Below are 24713 nucleotides of genomic sequence, written 5' to 3' on the forward strand. Positions count from 1 at the left end.
ACTAAGCAGGAGGTACCTGTGCCAGAAAGCACTACCAAGGACCAGCAGACGTTGGTGGAACTTGGATACTGAGAAGGAGGCACCTAAGCCAAAGGCACTGCCGAGAACCAGCTGACGGTACTGGAACCCGGATGGGTAGCAGAAGGTACCCATGAAAAAAAAAGTTGCAAGGCCGCGAGCCGGCCGCAGTTACCGAAACCCACAGTCCTACAGGGGGTGCTTGTCTTATTGGCACTATGGAACCAGCCTTCATTGCCAGATCCCGCAGCCCACATAGGAGTCACCTAAACTGCAGGCACCATAGAGTCGGCTAACCCGACCGCAACACGATAGGACAACGTATTGGAGGCAAAGTGACGTTGACACTACCCGGAAACTGCTGGCGTGCTGGAACCAGGCTGGGCAGGAGGGAGTACCCATGCCAAAGACACTGCTGGGAACCAGCTGACGGTACTGGAACCCGGATGGGTAGCAGAAGGTACAAGAGCCAATGGAACTACCGAGGACCAGCTGACAGTACTGGAACTCGGTTACTAAGCAGGAGGTACCTGTGCCAGAAAGCACTACCAAGGACCAGCAGACGTTGGTGGAACTTGGATACCGAGAAGGAGGCACCTAAGCCAAAGGCACTGCCGAAAACCAGCTGACAGTACTGGAGCCCGGATGGGTAGCAGAAGGTACCCATGAAAAAAAAAGTTTCAAGGCCGCGAGCCGGCCGCAGTTACCGAAACCCATAGTCCTACAGGGGGTGCTTGTCTTATTGGCACTATGGAACCAGCCTTCATTGCCAGATCCCGCAGCCCACATAGGAGTCACCTAAACTGCGGGCACCATAGAGTTGGCTAACCCGACCGCAACACGACAGGACAACGTATTGGAGGCAAAGTGACGTTGATACTACCCGGAAACAGCTGGCGTGCTGGAACCCAGGGTAAATACTAAAAACAGAGTGGAGCCAGAGGCCTAATTGGAGCAAGTTTAAAATCTGTAGTAGTGTGAATGTGGACAGAGCAGGAGAAATTGCCCTACACACAGCAGGGGAACAGCTGACGTTACTGAACCCCAATAACACAGCAGCAAGTGTTGACTGTGCAGATGGCACTTCTGAGCAGCAACTGGCGGTGTTGGAGCTCAGGGATTACAGTTCAGGTGGTAGAAACATGAACACAACAGGAGACCTGGATACTGTTGCCAACCAATTATTTATTCTGGAAGAGGACTGGCAAATTCATGCGAGATCCAGTCCTTGTTCATTTTGAGAAAAGTAAGCCTGTAAACGTTATCGGAGGATAGTCGCATGCGACGGTCTGTTAGTACACCACCTGCGGCACTAAAGATGCGTTCCGATAATACACTAGCAGCAGGGCAAGCTAGCACCTCCAATGCATACTAGCTAAGCTCTGGCCATGTATCCAGCTTAGAGGCCCAAAACTTGAAGGGGGAACAGCCGTCTGGGAGTACACTGAGAGGGCAAGACATGTAGTCTGTCACCATCTGACGGAAACGTTGCCTCCTGCTGACTGGAGCCGTCTGTGATGGTGTAGACATTTGTGGCGGCGGGGACACAAAACTTTGCCACATTTGGGCCATACTGGTCTTGCCTTGTGCTGAGGCTCTGCTTCTGCTCCCTCTTTGTGCAGAGCTTCCTCCACTGCCTCGACGCACTGAGCTGCTTTGTAAAGCACTAGCAGCACTGCTCTCGGTTGGAATGGAGAACATGATGGAATGCACCAGTGCATCTTGGTATTCCCTCATTTTACGCTTCCGGTTCAACGGTGTTATGAGGCTTTGTAAGCTGTCCCGGTAGCGAGGATCTAGGAGGGTGGACACCCAATAATCAGCCGTGTTGAGAATGTGGGCGATGCGGCGGTCGTTTCTCAGGCACTGCAGCATGAAATCAACCATGTGCTGCAGACTGCCAACTGGCCAAGAAATGCTGTCCCCTGCTTGAGGCGTGATCTCTGCCTGCTCTGCATCACCCCACCCTCACTCTAGATACTGACTACTGGAGCATTGTGTACCTCCCTCCTCTGGACAGATGTCTTCCTCCTCCATTGACTCCTCCTCATCCTCCTCACAAAGTGTCCCCTGCCTAGGCCTTTGTGAGGAACCACGTTGCGCAGACTGTACAGAAGCAGATGGCATTTGTGACTCCTCATCCTCCACCTCTTCCAAAACCTCGTCCCTTAGTGCATGCAGTGTTTTTTCAAGCAGGCAGATAAGGGGGATAGTCATGCTGACTAGTGCATCATCTGCACTCGCCATCTGCGTGGAATAATCGAAGGCACGCAAAACGTGCCAAATGTCCTTCATAGAGGCCCACTCAGTAGTGGTGAAGTGTGAACGGCGCGCACTGCGACTTGTTTGCACCTGCTGCAGCTGGTACTCCATTACTGCTGCCTGATGCTCACACAACCTCTCCAACATATGTAACGTTGAATTCCACCTGGTGGGTAGGTCACATATGATGCGATGTTCCGGAAGACGTAATCGGCGCTGCAGAGCTGCAATGCGCGATCTTGCGTTGCTTGAACGCCGCAAGTGAGCGCACTCTATGCGGACCTTGTGAAGCAGTGCATCAAGATCCGGATAGTCCCTCAAAAAACTCTGCACGACCAAGTTGAGCACATGTGCCAGACATGGGATGTGAGTGAGGTTGCCTAGGCCCAGAGCTGCCACCAGATTTCGGCCATTGTCACACACTACCATGCCTGGCTGGAGATTCGCTGGCACAAACCACACGTCGCTCTGCTGCTTGATGGCATTCCAGAGCTCCTGCGCTGTGTGGCTTCGATTCCCCAAAGAAATTAATTTTAATACAGCCTGTTGACGTTTGGCCACGGCTGTGCTCATATCGGTCATCATAACAGGTCGTTCACGGGTCGATGTGGAGGTAGACCGTGAAGGCTCCTGCAGCGCTGATTCAGAGGAACTGGAGTATGAGGAGGAGTCAATGTGTACAGACTGGATTCCTGCAATCCTTGGAGTTGGCAGAACACGTACAGCGCCACTCTCAAGATCTGACCAACTTTGCCATCCTGATTTCCATGCAGCCTTCCCTATATCTCTCTGCTCCTACTATATACTAATGGTACATGACCCAAGTTACACCACCCACCCCCCACTTTCATTTATGACCTTGTTTACTGAACCTTTGAGTATCCTGCATCTGGTTCAGCCTTAATCAGCTGATCAAGATGAGCACAGACCACTCCCATCTGGTTCACAGCTGAATGCATTCAGTTACAAATATATTGAGAGCCAGGAGTCTGTGTCAGACTTTAGTCTGTGTCCATTGCTTAAGTGTGAGAAATATGAATTAATTCTAAATTGAATCTGAAGAGAACTGAATACTAAGTCACAGTAAACAATGTTTGTGTTTGTTTTCACTCTCACCCCCTTAATCCTTCACTTCTTACAGCCACCCCTAATCCCTACACCTAGTAAGGAACTCTTCATCTCTCCCTCCATTCTCCCCACCCATCTCACCTCCTCCTCAGAGCTATTCCTCAACATACAATCCTTTGCCTCCAAACACAGACAGCCACCTCATGCCCTCTCCTGCTCCCACCTACTAACGCTTTCTCTGCTCCTCCTTACTGCCTGCGACATCTCTCCAAATCCTGGCGCTCCTCACCACATCCCCACAGTCACTTCCACCTCCTACCCACGATCTATCCCAAACTCTCGTAACCCTTCTAACCTTATACCCATCCGCCCAGCCCCCGCTTCCCCAATCCCCCTAACAGGAGCTCTATGGAATGCTCGCTCCGTCTGCAACAAACTTTCCTACATTCACGACCTCTTCATCACCAACAAGCTTTCCTTCCTTGGCATCACTGAAACCTGGCTCACCCCCTCTGACACGGCCTCTCCTGCTGCACTTTCTTACGGCTGATTCCACCTCTCCCATACCCCCCGCCCCACCGTCAAGCACGGTGGAGGAATAGGTTTCCTACTCTCAGAAAACTGCTCCTTCACCCATATCCCACTGCCGCCCTCAATTACTCTCCCCTCTTTTGAAGTGCACTGTGTGCGCATCTACTCCCCCTCCAACCTCCAACTGGCTGTCATCTACCGCCCCCCAGGATCAACCACCACTATCCTCATGGGCGACTTCAACATCCCCATTGACACTTCCCTCTCAGCTGCCTCTAAGCTTCTATCCCTCACTTCCTCCTTTGGTCTTACCTAGTGGTCTTCCACACCCACCCACAAAGACAGCCGCACGCTGGACCTCATCTTCACCCGCTTCTGTTCCCTATCTAACCTCTCTAACTCACCTCTCCCTCTCTCTGACCACAGCCTACTTACATTCTCTTCTCTCTCCTCCTCGGGGCAACAATCCCCACTCCACAAACTTGCATACCCTCACAGAAATCTCAAACACCTTGACCTACACTCACTCTCTGAATCCCTTCTCCCTCTTACAGACATTAGTTCCTTACATGATGCAGATGTTGCTGCCACTTTATACAGCACAACAGCTGCAGCTCTCGATTCGGTTGCCCCCCTGACACATACCAAAGCTCGCACAATCAACAGACAACCCTGGCACACCAGCCTAACTAAAGAACTGCGACGGGCCTCCAGGGTTGCTGAGCGTAGATGGAAAAGGTCCCACTCCAATGAGCACTTCATCGCATTCAAACAGACCCTCACTACCTTCAAGTCCACACTCACTGCAGCAAAACAAACATACTTCTCATCTCTCATTTCCTCCCTGTCTCACAACCCCAAACAACTATTCAACACCTTCAATTCTCTCCTCCGTCCCCCAGTGCCTCATTCCTCTCCTCTTATTTCAGCCGAAGACTTTGCCTCATTCTTCAAACAGAAGATTGACACCATCAGACAAAGCTTTTGCCTAAAGTCCCCACAGCCCCTCCTCACACCTACTCAACCCTCTTCTCCAAAACCACCTTCTCCACCATTTCTGAAGATCAACTTTCCTCTTTTCTCTCCAAATCACACCTCACCACCTGCAAACTTGACCCAATCCCGTCCCACCTCATCCCAAACCTTACCACTATCTTCATCCCAGCCCTAGCCCACCTCTTCAACCTGTCACTAACAACTAGTGTCTTCCCCTCATGCTTCAAACATGCCTCAATCACACCCATCCTCAAAAAGCCCTCCCTTGACCCATCCTCTCTGACTACCATGTTTCCCCGAAAGTAAGACACCCCCGATTGTAAGACGTATCGGGGGTTTCAGGGGTGCTCGGCTAATATAAGCCGTACCCCGAAAGTAAGACATATGTCTTACTTTCGGGGAAACACGGCCGTCTCCCTCTCATCTAGCTGCGCGCCGCCTCCTGCCCACTTCCGCGCCGCCCCCCCCCCCCTTCATACGTCACCGCATCTGCCGCCTCCGTCTGACCCACGCCTGCGCCGTCCCCCTCTCTGCCGCCTCCTGCTTAAAATACGGTAATGCACACAGTATTACATCAGTAAAACATACACACTGGCATACTGGGGTATCATCTGCTGTATGTAACCCAGTGGGTATCAGCAGGTGTCACACTGGATTAAATACAGCAGGTGGTACTGTATCACACTGGGTTAGATACTGGTATAGGTACAGGTTTGCATTTTGCTGTGCCCACATGAGCTGTTTGACGGCTTAGGACGCGCCTATGCAAATTTACTCGGGCACGTCCCTACTCCAAAGAAACCTCCCCCCCCCGCCCGTCACAGAAGGTAAAATGCATATACACATTTTACACAGTTTTTTTAGCTGTCAGTGCCCCTTTAACTGCGGGATGCGGACGGTTAGAGCGGGATGAGCGGAGGGATGTGGAGGCCGCGGGAGCAGCAGTAATGTTTTCCGTGGTCCATCAGGACAACATACAAAAACACGCTGTGTGGGATACTGTATGGAGCTGTAACCCTATGGAAGGCTGTGTGGGATACTGTATGGGGCTGTAACCCTATGGAAGGCGGTGTGGGATACTGTATGGGGCTGTAACCCTATGGAAGGCGGTGTGGGATACTGTATGGGGCTGTAACACTATGGGAGACTGTGATACAAGCAGTGCTTATACCGTATGCTATATTTTAGGCCCTAGACATGAGCGCTTCCGGTTCCAGTGGTAAAAGGAAGAGTTACACCGTGGAGTATAAAAAAGCGATTGTCGAAGAATCTTGGGGCAAAAATGTAGTGCAGTTCTGCAAGGAGAAAATGCTGGATCACCGACTGGTCCAAAAATGGCTTGCAGAATACACTAACCTGAGTGAAAAAGTGGAGAGCGGAATGGCTAAAAAGCGCAAGATTGGATGTGGTCGGCAACCAATGTATACAGAGCTGGAAAGCCTAGTCTCTGAGTGGGTTGCAGACAGGAGAGCAAAGACATTGGTGGTGACCAGGGCTCAGATTCAGGAATATGCCCTTGCAGTGTCGCCACAGTTTGACATTTCCCCTGAACAATTCAAGGCATCACAGCACTGGGTGGATAACTTTCTTGAACGCAATGACCTGTCTTTGAGAAGATCCACAACCCTCTTTAGGTTGGAAGATGCTGAGATTGTTAAACGTGCATTAGCCTACAAGAAGTTTGTGGATGACATTGACTTCTCTAAATACAGTCTTTGCAACATGATCGCCATGGACGAAACTGCTGTGTTCATGGGCCAAGCAGCTCAAACCACCATTGATCAACGAGGTGCCTCCTCAGTGTATGTTCCCTCCACCGCTTATGAAAGTGCACGTGTCACCTGCATTTTAACGATTCGTCTGGATGGCACTAAAGCAACACCACTACTCATTGCAAAGGGCAAAAAGGAGAAGATTGAGCGGGTTTCTGGCATTTATGTGCTGGAAACTGAAAAAGCCTGGGCCACACAAGATGTTATAAGAAAGTGGCTTGATTTAATGCTGCCGCTTGTAATGCGCGGGAACAAAAGAGTGATGCTGATCTGGGATGCAGCCAGCACACACCGCGCCAAAACCATGAAAAACTTCCTTCATGAGCGGAGAATCGACCAAATCATGATTCCTGCAGGGATGACGGCTTATCTTCAGACTCTCGATATCGCCATTAACAAGCCGTTCAAGGACTATCTGCGTGTGGAAATCAATGACTACATTGAAAACCGAATGGAGAGAAATGTACGTGGGAACTTTGTGAAGCCCAGACTGTCAGAGATTGTTAACTGGGTGAAGAATTCTTGGAATAAGATCACTAACACCTGCGTTGCAAATGCACTGCGAGCTGGCTACCTGGACAAAGCCTGCTCATTTCAGGACAGTGCCGTTGCTACCCATGAGAAAGATGGGCCAATGATTCGGCAAGAAATGTCGTCCCGAGAGTCCCAAGAAAATCCACAGGAACCTAAGAGTGTGGATGTTTATGATGATATTCCTGAGGATGATGACATGGTTGTCATGGAATAAATCTGTTTTATCTTCCAGTATTCCACTGTTCGTTCTTACCATTTTTCATTGTTTTACATGTTATGCAATGTTGTAACAAGACATTCTTGGCACTTCCTTTTATAAAACTGTTTTGTGGTGAATACAATACTGTGCAGGTTGTTAATAAATGTTAATTTTATGGTTAAAACCAAAAATTCGACAATTTTTTTCCAATATAAGACATACCCCGAAAGTAAGACATAGTGGGGCTTTTGGGGATAAAAAGAAAGTAAGACACTGTCTTACTTTTGGGGAAACACGGTAGCTATCGCCGCATATCACTTCTCCCCTACGCCTCCAAACTACTGGAACAACATGTCCATTCTGAGCTGTCCTCCCACCTCTCCTCCTGCTCCCTCTTCGACCACCTACAATCTGTTTTCCGACCGCACCATTCTACTGAAACTGCACTGACCAAAGTTACCAACGACCTACTAACCGCCAAATCTAAGCGACACTATTCTGTCCTCCTCCTCCTAGACCTGTCATCTGCCTTCGACACAGTGGACCATTCCCTCTTACTACAGACTCTCTCATCTCTCGGCATCACAGACTTGGCCCTATCCTGGATCTCCTCATATCTAACAGATAGGACATTCAGTGTCTCTCACTCACAGACCACCTCATCATCTCACCCCCTATCTGTCGGTGTCCCCCAAGGTTCAGTTCTAGGACCCCTGCTCTTCTCCATCTACACCTTAGGCCTGGGACAGCTCATAGAGTCCCATGGCTTTCAATATCACCTCTATGCTGACGACACACAGATCTACCTCTCTGGACCTGATATCACCTCCTTACTAACCAAAATCCCACAATGTCTGTCTGCTATTTCATCCTTCTTCTCTGCTAGATTTCTAAAACTTAACATGGACAAAACAGATTTCATCATCTTTCCGCCGTCTCATTCAACCCCCCCAACTGACCTATCCATCATAGTCAATGGCTGCCCACTCTCCCCAGTCCATCAAGCTCGCTGCCTTGGGGTAACCCTGGACTCTGAACTCTCCTTCAAACCACACATCCAAGCCCTTTCCACTTCCTGCCGACTCCAACTCAAAAATATCTCCCGGATCCGCACATTCCTCAACCATGAATCAGCAAAAACACTAGTGCACGCCCTCATCATCTCCCGCCTTGACTACTGCAACCTCCTGCTCTGTGGCCTCCCTTCCAACACTCTTGCACCCCTCCAATCCATCCTAAACTCTGCTGCCCGACTAATCCACCTGTCCCCCCGCTATTCCCCGGCCTCTCCTCTCTGTCAATCTCTTCACTGGCTCCCCATTGCCCAGAGACTCCTGTTCAAAACCCTAACCATGGCATACAAAGCCATCCACAACCTGCCTCCTCCATATATCTCTGACCTAGTCTCCCGCTAGATACCCGCACGCAACCTCCGATCCTCACAAGATCTTCTTCTCTACTCCTCTCTAATCTCCTCCTCCCACAATCGCATACAAGATTTCTCCCGTGCTTCCCCTCTTCTCTGGAACTCTCTACCCCAACACATCAGACTCTCGTCGACCGTGGAAACCTTCAAAAAGAGCCTGAAGACCCACCTCCTCCGACAAGCCTACAACCTGCAGTAACCACCGCTGCACGACCAGCTCTACCCTCACCTACTGTATCCTCACCCATCCCTTGTAGATTGTGAGCCCTCGCGGGCAGGGTCCTCGCTCCTCCTGTACCAGTCGCTGTCACATTGTGTTCAAGATTATTGTAATTGTTCTTGTATGTATACCCCTTTTTCACATGTAAAGAGCCATGGAATAAATGGCGCTATAATAATAAATAATAATAATAAATAATCTGTACCCGATTCCACAACATTTACCCAATGGGCAGTGAGGGAAAGGTATCGTCCCTGTCCATGCTTACTGGTCCACGCATCGGTGGTCAGGTGGACCTTGCTACTGACGGCGTTTTGTAGCGCATGTTTAATTTTTCCCTCCACATGCTGTTGCAGGGCAGGGACGGCTTGCCTGCTGAAATAAAAGCGGCTGGGCACGTTGTATTGTGGGACTGCCAATGCCATAAAGTTACAGAAGGTGTCAGTCTCCACCAGCCTGAATGATAGCATTTCAAGGGCCAGTAGTTTAGCAATGCCAGCATTCAGAGCCTGTGCTCGGGGGTGGTTTGCCGAGTATGGGCGCCTTTTCTCCCATGCCTGTGCTAACGATGGCTGTAGACTGGCCTGGGAGTATGAGGATGACAGGGAAAGTGGTGCTGTGGGTGGAATTACACTGTGTCTCTGTACAACAGTGCCAGAGGTTCTTCCATGGCGATCCTGTGAGGAAGCTGAACCAGCTGTGTGTGAGCTGGAGGAAGAGGTATTGAGGTTGCTGACACTTTTCCCTCTTTTCACCTGATTACACAGCTTGCATTTGACAAAGCAAATGTCATCTGAAACTGTGTCAAAAAAGGACCAGGCACTGCAAGTCTTGGGAGCGCCCGTTTTGGATTTTGGAAGAGCCATGCTCCTAATGGGTGCTGAAGTGGAGGCTACAGGCAACCAAGTCTGCCCCCTCCCTCCTTTTTGGGCTGTTCGGGGAATCTCTTCCTCAGAGCTGCTCCCACCACCTTCCTGTCCCTCACGCCATGATGGGTCAAGGACCTCATCATCTACACCACCCTCTTCAAACAACTGCTTCTCCTGGGTAGTCTCGACAGCACAGTACGCACCAGAAAGTGGCACCTGAGTCTCATCATCAGATGCGTACTGAGGTGTGCTGCTGACCATAGGCACTGGCCCACCCGCCTCTTCAGATTCAGAGAGACAAAACGGTTGCGCATCACTGCATACTACCTCTTCTTCAAATTCTCGAATTCTGCTTGGCTGGCCCCCTCTTTCCAAGCCAAGAGATTCAGAGAACAGAAGTAGAGATGGCTCCTGTCCAGGGCTCTCTGACTGCCTGGGCAATTTGGCAGGTGGTGAAGAGACAGATGGGTGCTCTTCAGTGCTCAGGACCTGAGAGGATCTGGAACTAATTGAAGTCGATGCGTTAGCTGCCATCCATCTGACAACGGCTTCAATTTGGTCCTCCCGCAGCAGTGGGGTACGGCTAGCTCCTACAAAGCTGCGCATAAAGGACTGTTCCCTGGTAAAACTGGGGGATGCTGAGTCACTGGTGCCCACAGCAGGCACAGAATCCCCACGTCCTCTCCCTGCAGGCACAGAATCCCCACGTCCTCTCCCTGCAGGCACAGAATCCTCACGTCCTCTCCCTGCAGGCACAGAATCCTCACGTCCTCTCCCTGCAGAAACTCCACGCCCACGACCACATGCCTTACTCCCTGCCTTCTTCATCTTGTTAGACTGATAAAGATAGGCAGAAAAGTACTAAGGGCTTAGTGTGCTTATTCCTGAACAGCTGCTAACAGGTATAAGAAACACTAATTTTATAAAGTGTGGACTAGACTTTAATATGAGCTAATGTGGCCTACACAACTGTAAAGTGGAGTGTTTGGTGAACTTTATATAGGTTTTTTTGTCACAAAAAGACACTGGATGTGCCCAAAGATGTAATACTGATAGTATCACAAACTTTACAATGCAGGAAGGTAACCTACAATGCAATAGATGAGGCTACAAAAAATAGGCTAATACTAATCTGGCTGGGGCTGCAGGGCACAATGCTGCAGAAAGGCTCCTCTATCTACTCCTATATAGTGTGTTTGGGACCAATGTAGCTGAATACAGATGGAACCACCACATTAATAGGAGAAATCAGGAAAAATTATCAATTAGAAAAAAAGGGCAATGTATGAGGCAGTGACACATGCTGAGCGCACTACAACCAGACGTGGCTGAAGCACACACTACAGCGTGAGCTGCACTCACACACAGAGACCTTGCAGACAGGCGTGAACAGTGCAGATGCAGAGCACTGTGCACTAGCGCTGCAAGACAAAAAAAAATTCTCTATCTACTCCTATATAGTGTGTTTGGAACCAATTTAGCTGAATACGGATGGAACCACCACACTAATAGGAGATATCAGGAAAAATTATGAATTGGCAAAAAAGGACAATGTATGAGGCAGTGATGCACACTGAGTGCACTACAACCAGACGTGGCTGAAGCACACACTACAGGGTGAGCTGCACTCACACACACAGACCTTGCAGACAGCGGTGAACAGCACAGAGAACTGTGCACTAGCGCTGCAAGGCACAGCGATTTATAAAGTAGCTTGGGTGAAGCAGAATAGAGCAAATAGGTAGCTAAAACTGTTCCTCAGAACAACAGCGTCCTATCCCTAACTGAATTCACAGCAGAGTGAGCTCAAAATGGCGGCGGCGGCTTTTATAGTGCATCATGACATCATTTCAGCAGCCAATCACAGCCATGCCATTAGTTAACATGCCTACATGCCTAACAGGATGTGCCCACACTTCTTAGGATTCTCATTGGCTGAATAAAATGAAACTGGCTCATTGCATTATGGGAACTTCCGATTCCGGTATACGATATTCCAAAAGTATCGGAATTAAGTATCGGAATTCCGATACCGCTAATATCGGCCGATACCCGATATTTCAGTATCGGAATGCTCAACACTAAACATGAGTATTGTTGTTTCTAAATGAATAAGAACTTGTTTTCTTTGCATTATTTGAGGTCTGAAAGCACGGTTTCTTTGTTTCTTTTTTATTATTTTGACTATTTCTCATTTGCTGTAAATAAATACAAAATTTTTAGCTTTCAATTTCGGAGACATGTTGTCAGTAGTTTATATAATAAAACAACAATGTACATTTTACAAAAAAATATACAGTACAGACCAAAAGTTTGGACACACCTTCTTATTTAAAGATTTTTCTGTATTTTCATGACTATGAAAATTGTACATTCACACTGAAGGCATCAAAACTATGAATTAACACATGTGGAATTATATACTTAACAAAAAAGTGTGAAACAACTAAAAATATGTCTTATATTCTAGGTTCTTGAAAGTAGCCACCTTTGGCTTTGATGACTGCTTTGCACACTCTTGGCATTCTCTTGATGAGCTTCAAGAGGTAGTCACCGGAAATGGTTTTCACTTCACAGGTGTGCCCTGTCAGGTTTAATAAGTGGGATTTCTTGCCTTATAAATGGGGTTGGGACCATCAGTTGTGTTGTGCAGAAGTCAGGTGGATACACAGCTGATAGTCCTACTGAATAGACTGTTAGCTGCTTTTTTCTTGCCATAATACAAATTATAACAGTCTATTCAGTAGGACTATCAGCTGTGTATCCACCTGACTTCTGCACAACACAACTGATGGTCCCAACCCCATTTATAAGGCAAGAAATCCCACTTATTAAACCTGACAGGGCACACCTGTGAAGTGAAAACCATTTCCGGTGACTACCTCTTGAAGCTCATCAAGAGAATGCCAAGAGTGTGCAAAGCAGTCATCAAAGCCAAAGGTGGCTACTTTCAAGAACCTAGAATATAAGACATATTTTCAGTTGTTTCACACTTTTTTGTTAAGTATATAATTCCACATGTGTTAATTCATAGTTTTGATGCCTTTAGTGTGAATGTACAATTTTCATAGTCATGAAAACACAGAAAAATCTTTAAATGAGAAGGTGTGTCCAAACTTTTGGTCTGTACTGTACCTATAAAGAGAAATATCAGAGAAAATGAAAATTTTGCAGTGGTCTCTTAATTTTTGCCAGAGCTGTATGTCTGCCAGCTGTTTATCTCTTAGGCTTTGGTCAATATTTTTCTTCCTTATTATTTCTAAGCCAAAAACAAGGTGAGAAGCAATCACCGAAAAGGTATAATAGAAACAAGTGCATCAATTCTGCATTTTTTACCCACTCCTGGTTTTGGCTTACAAATACTGAGGAAAATACTGACCAAGTACTGATAGTGCAGCTGTAGCCTTGTAGAACAAAAGGATCTGCAAGCGGACATGATTGTCTCCATTGACATCATCTGTCGATACACATTAAACTGTCGGCCAAACCCCTTGGTATCAGTTGGTTAGGCGAACATTACTGTAATGTGTATGGGAACCTTTGCTACCTAATAATAAACGGTATGTGCACCCTTAGGGTACATGCACATGTTTTTCAGATGGGTTCCAGGCAGAATCCCCGTGAAAAAGACATTGTGTGCATATACCCTTAGTGTGACTCACCAGTAGGGGGCGTGACCTTTTAAATTGCCTAGGGCACAATGAACTCCAAATACCATGTAATTTTGGTTGCCATGTTCATTTACTATTTGTTTTTGTTTTTTTTAATCAATTTACTCAACTTCTCCATCTTTGCGACTTTTACAATATACATTTCAGGGTGAAGATCTGACCCATATTAATACTTCAGAGACTTATCTGAGGGGTGATGAGTGGTGTAAAGAGGAGATTTCTACAATTATCTTCACAGGTGAGTAGTGACCACTAAATGCAGAGAAGTCACAGATTCTAATAAGTGACTGGATGGTGTAAATATGTGTAGAATTTTTTAGGGTCTTTTAAACTGAGGTTTTTTTTATGTGGATTTTACACCTAAGGATTTATCGATAAAATAAAACAAAAATTATCTCTCTCCTTTAGAACGGAGTCTCCTGTATTCAGAGTCCTATTGTCATACATTTGGGGTCGAACCCCTGAGCCAGTGTCTCGTTGTCGGTTTCTCTGTCTGTCAAGATATAACTTTTCTCCGGGTGTTTAGTTTTGTTATCCTTACAGCAGTGTTTTTAGGGTTTCATTTTCTCATTTGTCTGCTGGTGTTTCCTGCTGTTGAGCCTCATTTGGATGTCCGGCCATACTGCTGTAGTTTAAACCTGTGAGTGAAAGGCCAGCTAGGGTTTATCTCTTTGCTGTTTATGTTCTTTATCCTGCACCTATCTTCTGTTTCTTGTTAAGAAGTAGGCGGTTTATTTTCTTACAGTATGTATTTTATCCTTTGTTTTGTAGTTTGTTTGTTTTACTCCTTCTGGGAGCTTTTTCTATTTCAGCACACTTTCCTTTCTGTAGGTAATCTACACTCTGCTCTGCCTCCCGGTTCTTTAGTAGGAATGTGAATCACTCTATGGACTTTCAGGCAGAATTGGTCCAATTCGCCATTTAGTCTCTGGTTAGGGCTATCTCTGCTCACTCAGTTACCACTGGGGACTGCGGGGTTAAGATTCTAGTCTGTGCAGGAACTGGCAGGGTCAGTTGCAGTATTTAGTGTGTTACCTTTTTCATCGAGTGAGTTACTAGTCAATCATAACACTTATCTAACACCGGACACTGTGCTCAATGAAGGTCTCTAAATTTACTTTTGAAACTTGTCAGTGTTGGGGATTCGCACTCAGGACCCCTGATATGGAAGGCAGAAACATTACTAGTGATCCACAGGCTGCACTGCTATGTACACAATACATTTCTCAGCCTGAAAACCTCAGTAATATTCTTCATTACAAGCACAATATTCCAGTATATTAATGGCGCAATTGTTGTTAAAATGGTGAAAAAGTTGATTATGCAGAACTGTGTTTTCCTTACTTAAAAAGGATATGTATCACATCACAGAGGGACCACCACAAAAAATGGGACCACTCTGCTGCTGATTGCATTGGTTGTACAACAGAAACGTTTTGAACATGAATCCTGTTTGCTTATTTATAAAATGGAACAGAAAAAATAAAGCTCCCAAACAATAGTGTGAACACAGCCTGAGGCTGTCAGCCAAAGAATGGAGACGTCTGTTTTTCATTTGATTTGTACAACTTTCCCGTTCAAGTGAATCTGTGTGTGAAAAACACTGGTAACACTCAGATGTCATCCATGTTGTCATCTCAGTGCTGCCCATTCTTCACTGAGCAGTTGACCAAAAATAGATCGAACACATTGAAATAAAAATTGTATTTTAACGTATAAACAAAAAAAAATGGTATAACATGATTGAGGCCTAAGCCTATATTCACATTCTGAAGAGAATTCTGTCTGGGGTTACATCTTAATACACAATTATAGTATAGAAACGTGCTCTTGACTAGTCCATCAACCCTTAAGCACGTGTCTATTTTTGGTTTTTAGGACAACGTTTTTTGTTGTTTTTTTTTTTTTACTTGTTCCTTTCAAGAGCCATGTTATTTTTATGGATTTGGGGGTACAAATAACTTACTAACCAACTATTTTTAATTCCTCAAACACAGACACCCCCTGTCCGCATTGTTTCAGGAAGGTACTCAGAGCGAGAAGAGGTGGCCCACTCAGTCACTGACGTGGCACCACACTCGCTCACACCTTTGACAGACTGAGAGACACCTTCTACTAGCCCCAGTGAAAACAGAACCTTATCAGCCCGGTAGAGCCGCCCCCAGTTCCTCATTCGATATAAGCCCAGTTCGTTAACGGGAATTATATCGGGCTAGAAACCAGCCCCGGTAACATGGGAAATTAAACCGAACAATGGACGTGTGGAGATTCGGGGATCAAGATAAAAGACAAGCCCAAGGTTAAATTATATATTTAATCTACTTAAGGGCACACTAGACAATACACTATATACACAAGGGTTATACATATATAATAGTCAGATATGCAAATACAAATAGAAGTGGTACAAAAGTATCCAGATATTAAGAGTCAGTTACCAGTCAGATTATAGGCCTGGCTTGCGGGGGAGGGGCTGCCACATGGGAGGCTTGTGGGTCCCCTCTCTTGCTTGACTTCCCTGACATGACATTTTCTTGCGACCTCCTAGAGAAAAAGCACTAGGCCAAGAGCTGCAGGAACATTTAACCCCTCTGGGTCACTCCCCTCCTGCTCCCTGGGCTAGACTTAAATCTCCACCCCTAGCCTCTAGCAGCTAGAAACTCCAGAACCTAAGATGGGTCATAACTCCTTAATGGACGGTCCTAGGGTGGCAGTTCTGGTGCCATTGGATCCAGCAGCGCCCCTCTTATGCGTTGAGACTAAACAGCTGGTTCTATTGTTGCTCCTATGTGTTGTTTGATTATTTACACGCACAGATAAAGTTTCAGCTTCTTAACGTTACGGCTATCTGTTGTCTAGGACATATCTGTTGGTGAAATTCTGTAGCCTGTTTAGTCAATATGAATTAATAATTTTTATATATAGTAGCTTTCTCTGGTTATATTCCTTGTCCTGTACTGTTGGATTTTTGTACTGTTTATAAGTGGTGTAACTAGTGATATTTATGCCCTGCTATAGGGTTTATATGGCCAGGATGAAATGTACCATATGAGTGAAGGGTAAATTCTTTTCAGGCCATTTGGTTTTTTGAAGTACAGTATTATAGGACAATAGTATTGTAGTCGGGTATTATATACCATATACTATTATGCATGTTGCCACTTTAATATTGCACCGTATCTAGCATTGTGTCTAGCACTGTATGTGTTTTATGTATTTTAATAATCCTAATTAAAAGTTATTTTTAGGGTCTTTTTTCTGTTAGTCAATTTTTACTACCCCTTTAATGAACATTTTACTGATGTGAGCCGCATTGAGACTAAACACAGCGGTCCCATGGATTTCCGAATAGCTGTGCTATGTATCTCCCTATCCCTATGTGCTAGACTGAGTCGAGATCCAGGCGGACATTCACTATGTCTTGGGGATTTGGGAAATCTATTCGATGTATGGCTAGGAAGTACAGTATTTCCATAACTTGATATGGAATTATAGCTGTCTGAAACAAAGGGAGACCGCGCGGCTTGGAGTCAGGTGTCTCGTTACAACTACACATGCTTACAGGATGATTGTGAGCTGCCATTACATCCCACCATCCTTCACATCCAGCTTCACAAACATGCAAATGTTTATTTGTGGATGAGTACAAAAGCCGTGAAAACAAAATTAAAATATCTTGATAGATACGTCCTCGCACATCAACGTGTTTCTGGTGCTTGACACCCTTAATCTGGAATCACATAGACATTTCATGCAAATGTGAGAATGTGGCCTCAGGGAGATTATTTTACAAATAACAGAATTTTAACAAGTCATAATATATTACAGATACATAATAATATCCAATTACTTAGCGCTCACATCTCATCTGATTGGAGTAGTTTTCTGTTGTTTCTTCTCCATCTGGTCAGACCTTCATGTCGCCATCTCCCAGCCACACTCGTCTTGTCACACTGATCACACCAGCTCTGGCAATAACAAGGTGTGTATATGTGTATGTGTATATATATATATATATATATATATATATATATATATACACACACATATATATATATATAGATATATATATATATACAGTACAGACCAAAAGTTTGGACACACCTTCTCATTTAAAGATTTTTCTGTATTTTCATGACTATGAGAATTGTACATTCACACTGAAGGCATCAAAACTATGAATTAACACATGTGGAATTATATACTTAACAAAAAAGTATGAAACAACTGAAAATATGTCTTATATTCTAGGTTCTTCAAAGTAGCCACCTTTTGCTTTGATGACAGCTTTGCACACTCTTGGCATTCTCTTGATGAGCTTCAAGAGGTAGTCACCGGAAATGGTTTTCACTTCACAGGTGTGACCTATCAGGTTTAATAAGTGGGATTTCTTGCCTTATAAATGGGGTTGGGACCATCAGTTGTGTTGTGCAGTAGTCTGGTGGATACACAGCTGATAGTCCTACTGAATAGACTGTTAGAATTTGAATTATGGCAAGAAAAAAGCAGCTAAGTAAAGAAAAACGAGTGGCCATCATTACTTTAAGGTCAGTCTGAAAAATTGGGAAAACTTTGAAAGTGTCCCCGAGTGCAGTTGCAAAAACCATTAAGCGCTACAAAGAAACTGGCTCACATGAGGACCGCCCCAGGAAAGGAAGACCAAGAGTCACCTCTGCTTCTGAGGACAAGTTTATCCGAGTCACCAGCCTCAGAAATCGCAGGTTAACAGCAGCTCCGATTAGAGACCAGGTCAATGCCACACAGAGTTCTAACAGCAGACACATCTCTTCAACAACTGTTAAGAGGGGACTTTGTGCAGCAGGCCTTTATGGTAAAATAGTTGCTGGGAAACCACTGCTAAGGACAGGCAACAAGCAGAAGAGACTTGTTTGGGCTAAAGAACACAAGGAATGGACATTAGACGAGTTGAAATCTGTGCTTTGGTCTGATGACTCCAAAATTTGAGATCTTTGGTTCCAACCACCGTGTCTTTGTGCGACGCAGAAAAGGTGAACGGATGGACTCTACATGCCTGGTTCCCACCGTGAAGCATGGAGGAGGAGGTGTGGTGGTGTGGGGGTGCTTTGCTGGTGACACTGTTGGGGATTTATTCAAAATTGAAGGCATACTGAACCAGCATGGCTACCACAGCATCTTGCAGCGGCATGCTATTCCATCCGGTTTGTGTTTAGTTGGACCAACATTTATTTTTCAACAGGACAATGACCCCAAACACACATCCAGGCTGTATAAAGGCTATTTGACCAAGAAGGAGAGTGATGGGGGGCTACGCCAGATGACCTGGCCTCCACAGTCACCAGATCTGAACCCAATCGAGATGGTTTGGGGTGAGCTGGACCGCAGAGTGAAGGCAAAAGGGCCAACAAGTGCTAAGCATCTCTGGGAACTCCTTCAAGATTGTTGGAAGACCATTTCCGGTGACTACCTCTTGAAGCTCATCAAGAGAATGCCAATGTTAGAACCTTGCTCTTAGGTTTTTTCCTTTGCTGGTCACATGACCTTGTTGGCCTATTTAATCCTGCTCCGCCCTTCTGGCTTTGCTGGACTTCATTGTATAACTACTTTCTAGCTAGCCTGTGCTCTGTATCTAACTCTGTTAGTTTGCTTGGTCTACGGACCTCAGTGTTCTATATATTTTGTTTGTTTGTCTGTCTGCTACTATTTCTGTTAGGAGGTGTCCCATTTTCCTCCCAGTCCTTAGTACTTGTAGGGATTCCTTCCCCACATCTATAGGTCTCCGTACAGACTAGCTTAGGACTTTAGCAGGTCTGATCGCAGGATCAGGTCCCCTGTTACATCGTAGGGATAAAGCTGAGTTCTATCGTAGGGACAGATCTCCTCTCTTTCCTTAGCTCTGGTAGCAGAACATAACAGTAAGTCCAGCCTGCAAATTCTCTAAGGAAAGATTTTTCTGTTCCATCATGGTGTCGGTTCAGGATTTGGCTCATCGCCTGCAGGGACTCTCTCTGGAGGTGGCCGAGCTCCGTCAGCACGTGAGTAACTGTCCTGGAGCACATTTCTTGGAGCCTAAGGTATGTTTGCCGGATTTATTTTTTGGTGAACACCGAGAATTTTTTTCATTTAAAAATGCTTGCTTATTGTATTTTCGTTTGAGACCCAAGTCCTCTGGGGATGAATCCCAGCGCATAGGGTTCATAATGTCACTTTTGCGCAAAGAGCCTCAGGAGTGGGCCTTTTCTTTGCAACCTAGTGATACATGCTTCAGCTCAGTGGATAGTTTTTTTTCTGCTTTGGGGCTATTATATGATGATCCTGACCGTGTCGCATCAGCTGAGACTGAGTTAAGACGTTTGAGACAGGGATCAGGTAATGTGGAAAAATATTGTACTCATTTCCGTCGATGGTCTACTCAAACAGGGTGGAACGATTCTGCTCTGAAAAGTCTATTTCTTGCTGGGCTCAATGAAAGGGTTAAAGACCTGCTAATTGCTTATCCTACACCTGAAGATTTGCAACAGGCTATGCAATTAGCTATACGGGTGGATAGGAGACTGCGTGCAAGGGTTAATGAGAGCAAATCCTCTGCTATGTCAGTTTCTGGTTATGAGAATGTGTGTACTAACAGTGGTGAACCGATGGAGATTGGATCGGTGGCACCTCGCTCTCAAGAAAAAGACCGTAGATTTTTTGAAGGCTTGTGTTTCTATTGCGGAAAATCTGGTCATTTGATTAAAGGCTGTGAGCTTCGTATGAAGAAAGAAAAAAAAATGGTCAGTCATGCCCGTATTGCCTGTTTAAATTCCAAGGGTGTATTTTTAGCTGCTTCCACGATTGCTTAGGAAAAATTAATGGAATTTCGGGTGTTTGTCGATTGTGGGTCTACTCTGAATGTAATTGATGGGGGATTCTTGGAAAGACTCAATTTAAAACCCGAACCTTTATCATCCCCCATTGCTGTGGTTTCTGTGGATGGTTCCCCTTTGAAGAATATTACTCTCAAGGTCTGTGAATTTCCTCTCACTATTAATGGTGTTCACCATGAGAAATTGGATTTGGTAGTTTTGAATAACTTGCCTTCTCCAGTAATATTGGGATTGCCCTGGTTAAAATTTCACAATCCTGTACTGGATTGGTCTACCAGTGAAATTAAATCCTGGAGCCATAAATGTTATGACAAGTGTTGTAACGGGCGTATTGCAGCTTTGGATAGGGGAGAATTGCCTGTTCCTATTCAGGATTTTTGGAGAGTTTTTTCTGAGAAGGAATCGCAGGTTTTGCCTCCCCATAGAGACTATGACTGTTCTATTGAATTTGTCCCTGGAGCGACTCTTCCTAAAAGTCGTTTATTTAACCTTACTATTCCTGAGAGGAAGGCTTTGGAGGAATACATACAGACAAGTTTGGCCGCCGGTCACATTAGGCCTTCTAAGTCTCCTGTGGCGGTTGGATTTTTTTTTGTAAAAAAAAAGGACGGCGGTTTACGTCCTTGTCTGGATTTTCGTGAGATTAACAAAATTACTGTACGCAATCCTTACCCACTGCCATTGATTCCTGATTTATTTAACCAGTTAATGGGGGCCAAGTGGTTCTCTAAAATTGACCTTAAGGGGGCATACAATCTGTTGCGCATGAAGGAGGGTGACGAATGGAAGACTGCTTTTAACACTCCTGTGGGTCATTTTGAGAATCTGGTTATGCCTTTTGGTCTTACTAATGCTCCTGCATTTTTTCAGAATCTTATTAATGACATCCTTAGACCTTTGATCGGCAAAAATGTGGTTGTGTATTTGGATGACATTTTGATTTATTCGCCGGATCTGGAGTCTCATTGGCGGAGCGTACGTGAGGTATTACAGTTGTTAATGGACAATTTGCTTTTTGCTAAGCTGGAGAAATGTGAGTTCGCTGTACAGAGAATTAGTTTTTTGGGTTACATTATCTCCAGCGAAGGTTTTGAGATAGACCCAGTTAAAGTTCAAGCTGTACAGGAATGGCCTAGGCCTATTGGTTTGAAATCGATACAGAGGTTTTTAGGTTTCGCCAATTATTACAGAAAATTCATAAAAATTTTTTCTAGTATTGTCAAACCTCTGACCGATCTCACCAGGAAAGGTGCTGATGCGGTTCAGTGGTCTTCTGAGGCTATTGAAGCTTTTGTGTATCTCAAGGAGAGGTTCACCTCTGCTCCCATCCTTATGCAGCCTGATGTGACTAAGCCGTTTTTGGTTGAGGTTGATGCTTCCTCTGTGGGGGTTGGCGCAGTATTGTCTCAGGATAACGGGAATGGATTGCATCCCTGTGCCTTTTTTTCAAAAAAATTTTCGGAGACTGAACTGAATTACAATATTGGTAATCGGGAATTATTGGCTATTAAACTCGCATTTAAACACTGGCGCCACTTCTTGGAAGGTGCGGAATTTCCCGTTCAGGTTCTTACGGATCATAAAAATCTGATATATCTTGATGCTGCCAAGCGCCTGAATGCCCGTCAGGCTAGGTGGGCACTGTTTTTCTCGCGGTTTAATTTCTCCATTACTTACATCCCTGGTACTAAGAATGTTAAGGCGGATGCCTTGTCTCGCAGTTTTTCTCCCATAGTCGGTGCTGAGAAAGAGGAGAACATTTTACAAGAAGGTGTTGTGATAGCTGCTTTGGACTCCGTTTTGGAAGATGAGATTCTTAAAGCACAGGAGAATGCCCCATCTAACACTCCTCATGGGAGGTTGTTTGTGCCTGGGACCTTTAGGAGAGATTTGTTTGTTGAGTGTCACGAATCTCGGTTGGCAGGTCATCCCGGAATCTCTGAGACCAAGAGACTGGTGGGTCGCAGTTTTTGGTGGCCTGGATGGCAGAAGTAAGTCATTAAGTGGGTGCGTCAATGTACTATATGTGCTAGATCTAAGTCCTCACATACTCCTGCTGCGGGGTTGCTTTGTCCTTTGGAGGTTCCCAGTGCTCCTTGGACACATTTGGCTATGGACTTTATAACTGACCTTCCCCCCTCTGAGGGTTTTACTGTCATCTGGGTGGTCGTGGACCGTTTTAGCAAGATGTGTCACTTGGTTCCCTTCGTCAAACTGCCCTGCGCTAAAACTCTCGCTAAGGCCTTTGTCAAGGAAATTGTCAGACTTCATGGCGTTCCTACTGACATTGTTTCTGATAGGGGTCCTCAGTTCGTGGCTCGTTTTTGGCGTGCCTTTTGTGACAGGTTGGGAGTTCATTTATCGTTCTCGTCCGGATATCATCCTGAATCTAATGGCCAGACAGAAAGGAAAAACCAGGATGTTGAGCAGTTCTTGCGTTGTTTTGTGGCAGACAATCAAGAGGGGTGGTCTGAGTTTCTGCCACTTGCTGAATTTGCTCTGAACAATCATACATCTTCTTCTGCTGGTTGTTCGCCTTTTTTTTGTTGTTCTGGGAGACATTTGTCGTTTGGGTCGTTCTCCAAGTTGGGATCTGCCGTGCCTGAGGAGGAGAATTTTTCCGGTGATTTGGAGAGAGTTTGGACGGATGTGCGTGGTAATCTTCAGGAGGCCAACAGAAAATCTAAAGACTACTTTGATAGGAAACGACAGGAGGTTTTGTTCGCTGTTGGTGACATGGTATGGTTGTCCTCTAGGAATCTGCGGTTGAGGATTCCTTCTAAGAAATTGGGTCCCAAGTTTGTAGGGCCCTTTAAGGTGCTTCAGGTTGTCAACCAATCTGCTGTTAGGTTGGAGGTTCCTACCTCCTGGAGAATTAATCCGGTATTTCATGTTTCTCTGTTAAAAAAAGCTGTTGTGTCGGATGGTGACGCCTCTGCCTTTGTTCCTCCGGTGGTGGAGGACGGGGAATATGAAATTTCTCGCATCCTTAACTCTAGACGGTATAGAGGTAGTTTGCAGTATCTTGTGGCCTGGAAAGGTTTCGGACCCGAGGATAACTCTTGGGTGAGGCCAGATGATGTTTCCGCGTCCAGACTTATCAGAGCGTTTCACAGGAGATTTCCTGATAAGCCTGGTCCTAGGGGATCCGGAGGATCCTCTTAGAAGGGGGGGTACTGTTAGAACCTTGCTCTTAGGTTTTTTCCTTTGCTGGTCACATGACCTTGTTGGCCTATTTAATCCTGCTCCGCCCTTCTGGCTTTGCTGGACTTCATTGTATAACTACTTTCTAGCTAGCCTGTGCTCTGTATCTAACTCTGTTAGTTTGCTTGGTCTACGGACCTCAGTGTTCTATATATTTTGTTTGTTTGTCTGTCTGCTACTATTTCTGTTAGGAGGTGTCCCATTTTCCTCCCAGTCCTTAGTACTTGTAGGGATTCCTTCCCCACATCTATAGGTCTCCGTACAGACTAGCTTAGGAATTTAGCAGGTCTGATCGCAGGATTAGGTCCCCTGTTACATCGTAGGGATAAAGCTGAGTTCTATCGTAGGGACAGATCTCCTCTCTTTCCTTAGCTCTGGTAGCAGAACATAACAGCCAAGAGTGTGCAAAGCAGTCATCAAAGCAAAAGGTGGCTACTTTGAAGAACCTAGAATATAAGACATATTTTCTGTTGTTTTACACTTTTTTGTTAAGTATATAATTCCACATGTGTTAATTCATAGTTTTGATGCCTTCAATGTGAATGTACAATTTTCATAGTCAAGAAAATAGAGAAAAATCTTTAAATGAGAAGGTGTGTCCATACTTTTGGTCTGTACTGTATATATGTATATCGTAAATAAAAAATCCCCACACTGTGCTCCTAAATACTAATATGTATCCCACCGTTAATATGCTACGCACCATTAAAAATGTATAGTGGTAAGCCAGCGCTGTGCCTCTCCCCATTAACGCCGCCCAATAAATATAAACTAATCAATCTCTATGCCTGACACCCCAATTCATTTTAAGGCTATGTGCACACATTGCATTTTTGTTGCGTTTTTTTTTTTGCATGTATTTGTTGCAGAAAAAGCACAGAGTTTTACAGTATAAGCAAAGTGAATGAAATTTTTGTAGTCTCTTGCACATGTTGCTTATTTAATCTGCTGCAAATACTGAACGTGTGCACATACCCTCAGTTCCTATCTTGTGTCCAACCCCCATTCATTATAAGTCCTTAATAGCATCATAATGTATTAGGGAGTGGGATAAGATATTTGTCTTATGAAATGGGGGCTGCTTCTTGATCAGATGTA

General features: G+C 45.3%; 1 protein-coding gene across 1 annotated transcript in view; it reads left to right on the forward strand.

Moving 5' to 3' along the window:
- LOC141270741 (uncharacterized) overlaps positions 1–24713 on the forward strand; it is an 80013-nt gene that overhangs the window by 5960 nt on the left and 49340 nt on the right. The window contains exon 5 of the mRNA XM_073680843.1: positions 13714–13804. Within this exon, the coding sequence (XP_073536944.1) occupies positions 13714–13804 (91 nt within the window). The remainder of the gene's footprint in view (positions 1–13713; positions 13805–24713) is intronic.

This window comes from Phyllobates terribilis, unplaced genomic scaffold, assembly GCF_046119375.1.
Source record: "Phyllobates terribilis strain yellow unplaced genomic scaffold, ASM4611937v1 Scaffold_5__5_contigs__length_657084704, whole genome shotgun sequence".
Classification (NCBI taxonomy): Eukaryota; Metazoa; Chordata; class Amphibia; order Anura; family Dendrobatidae; genus Phyllobates; species Phyllobates terribilis.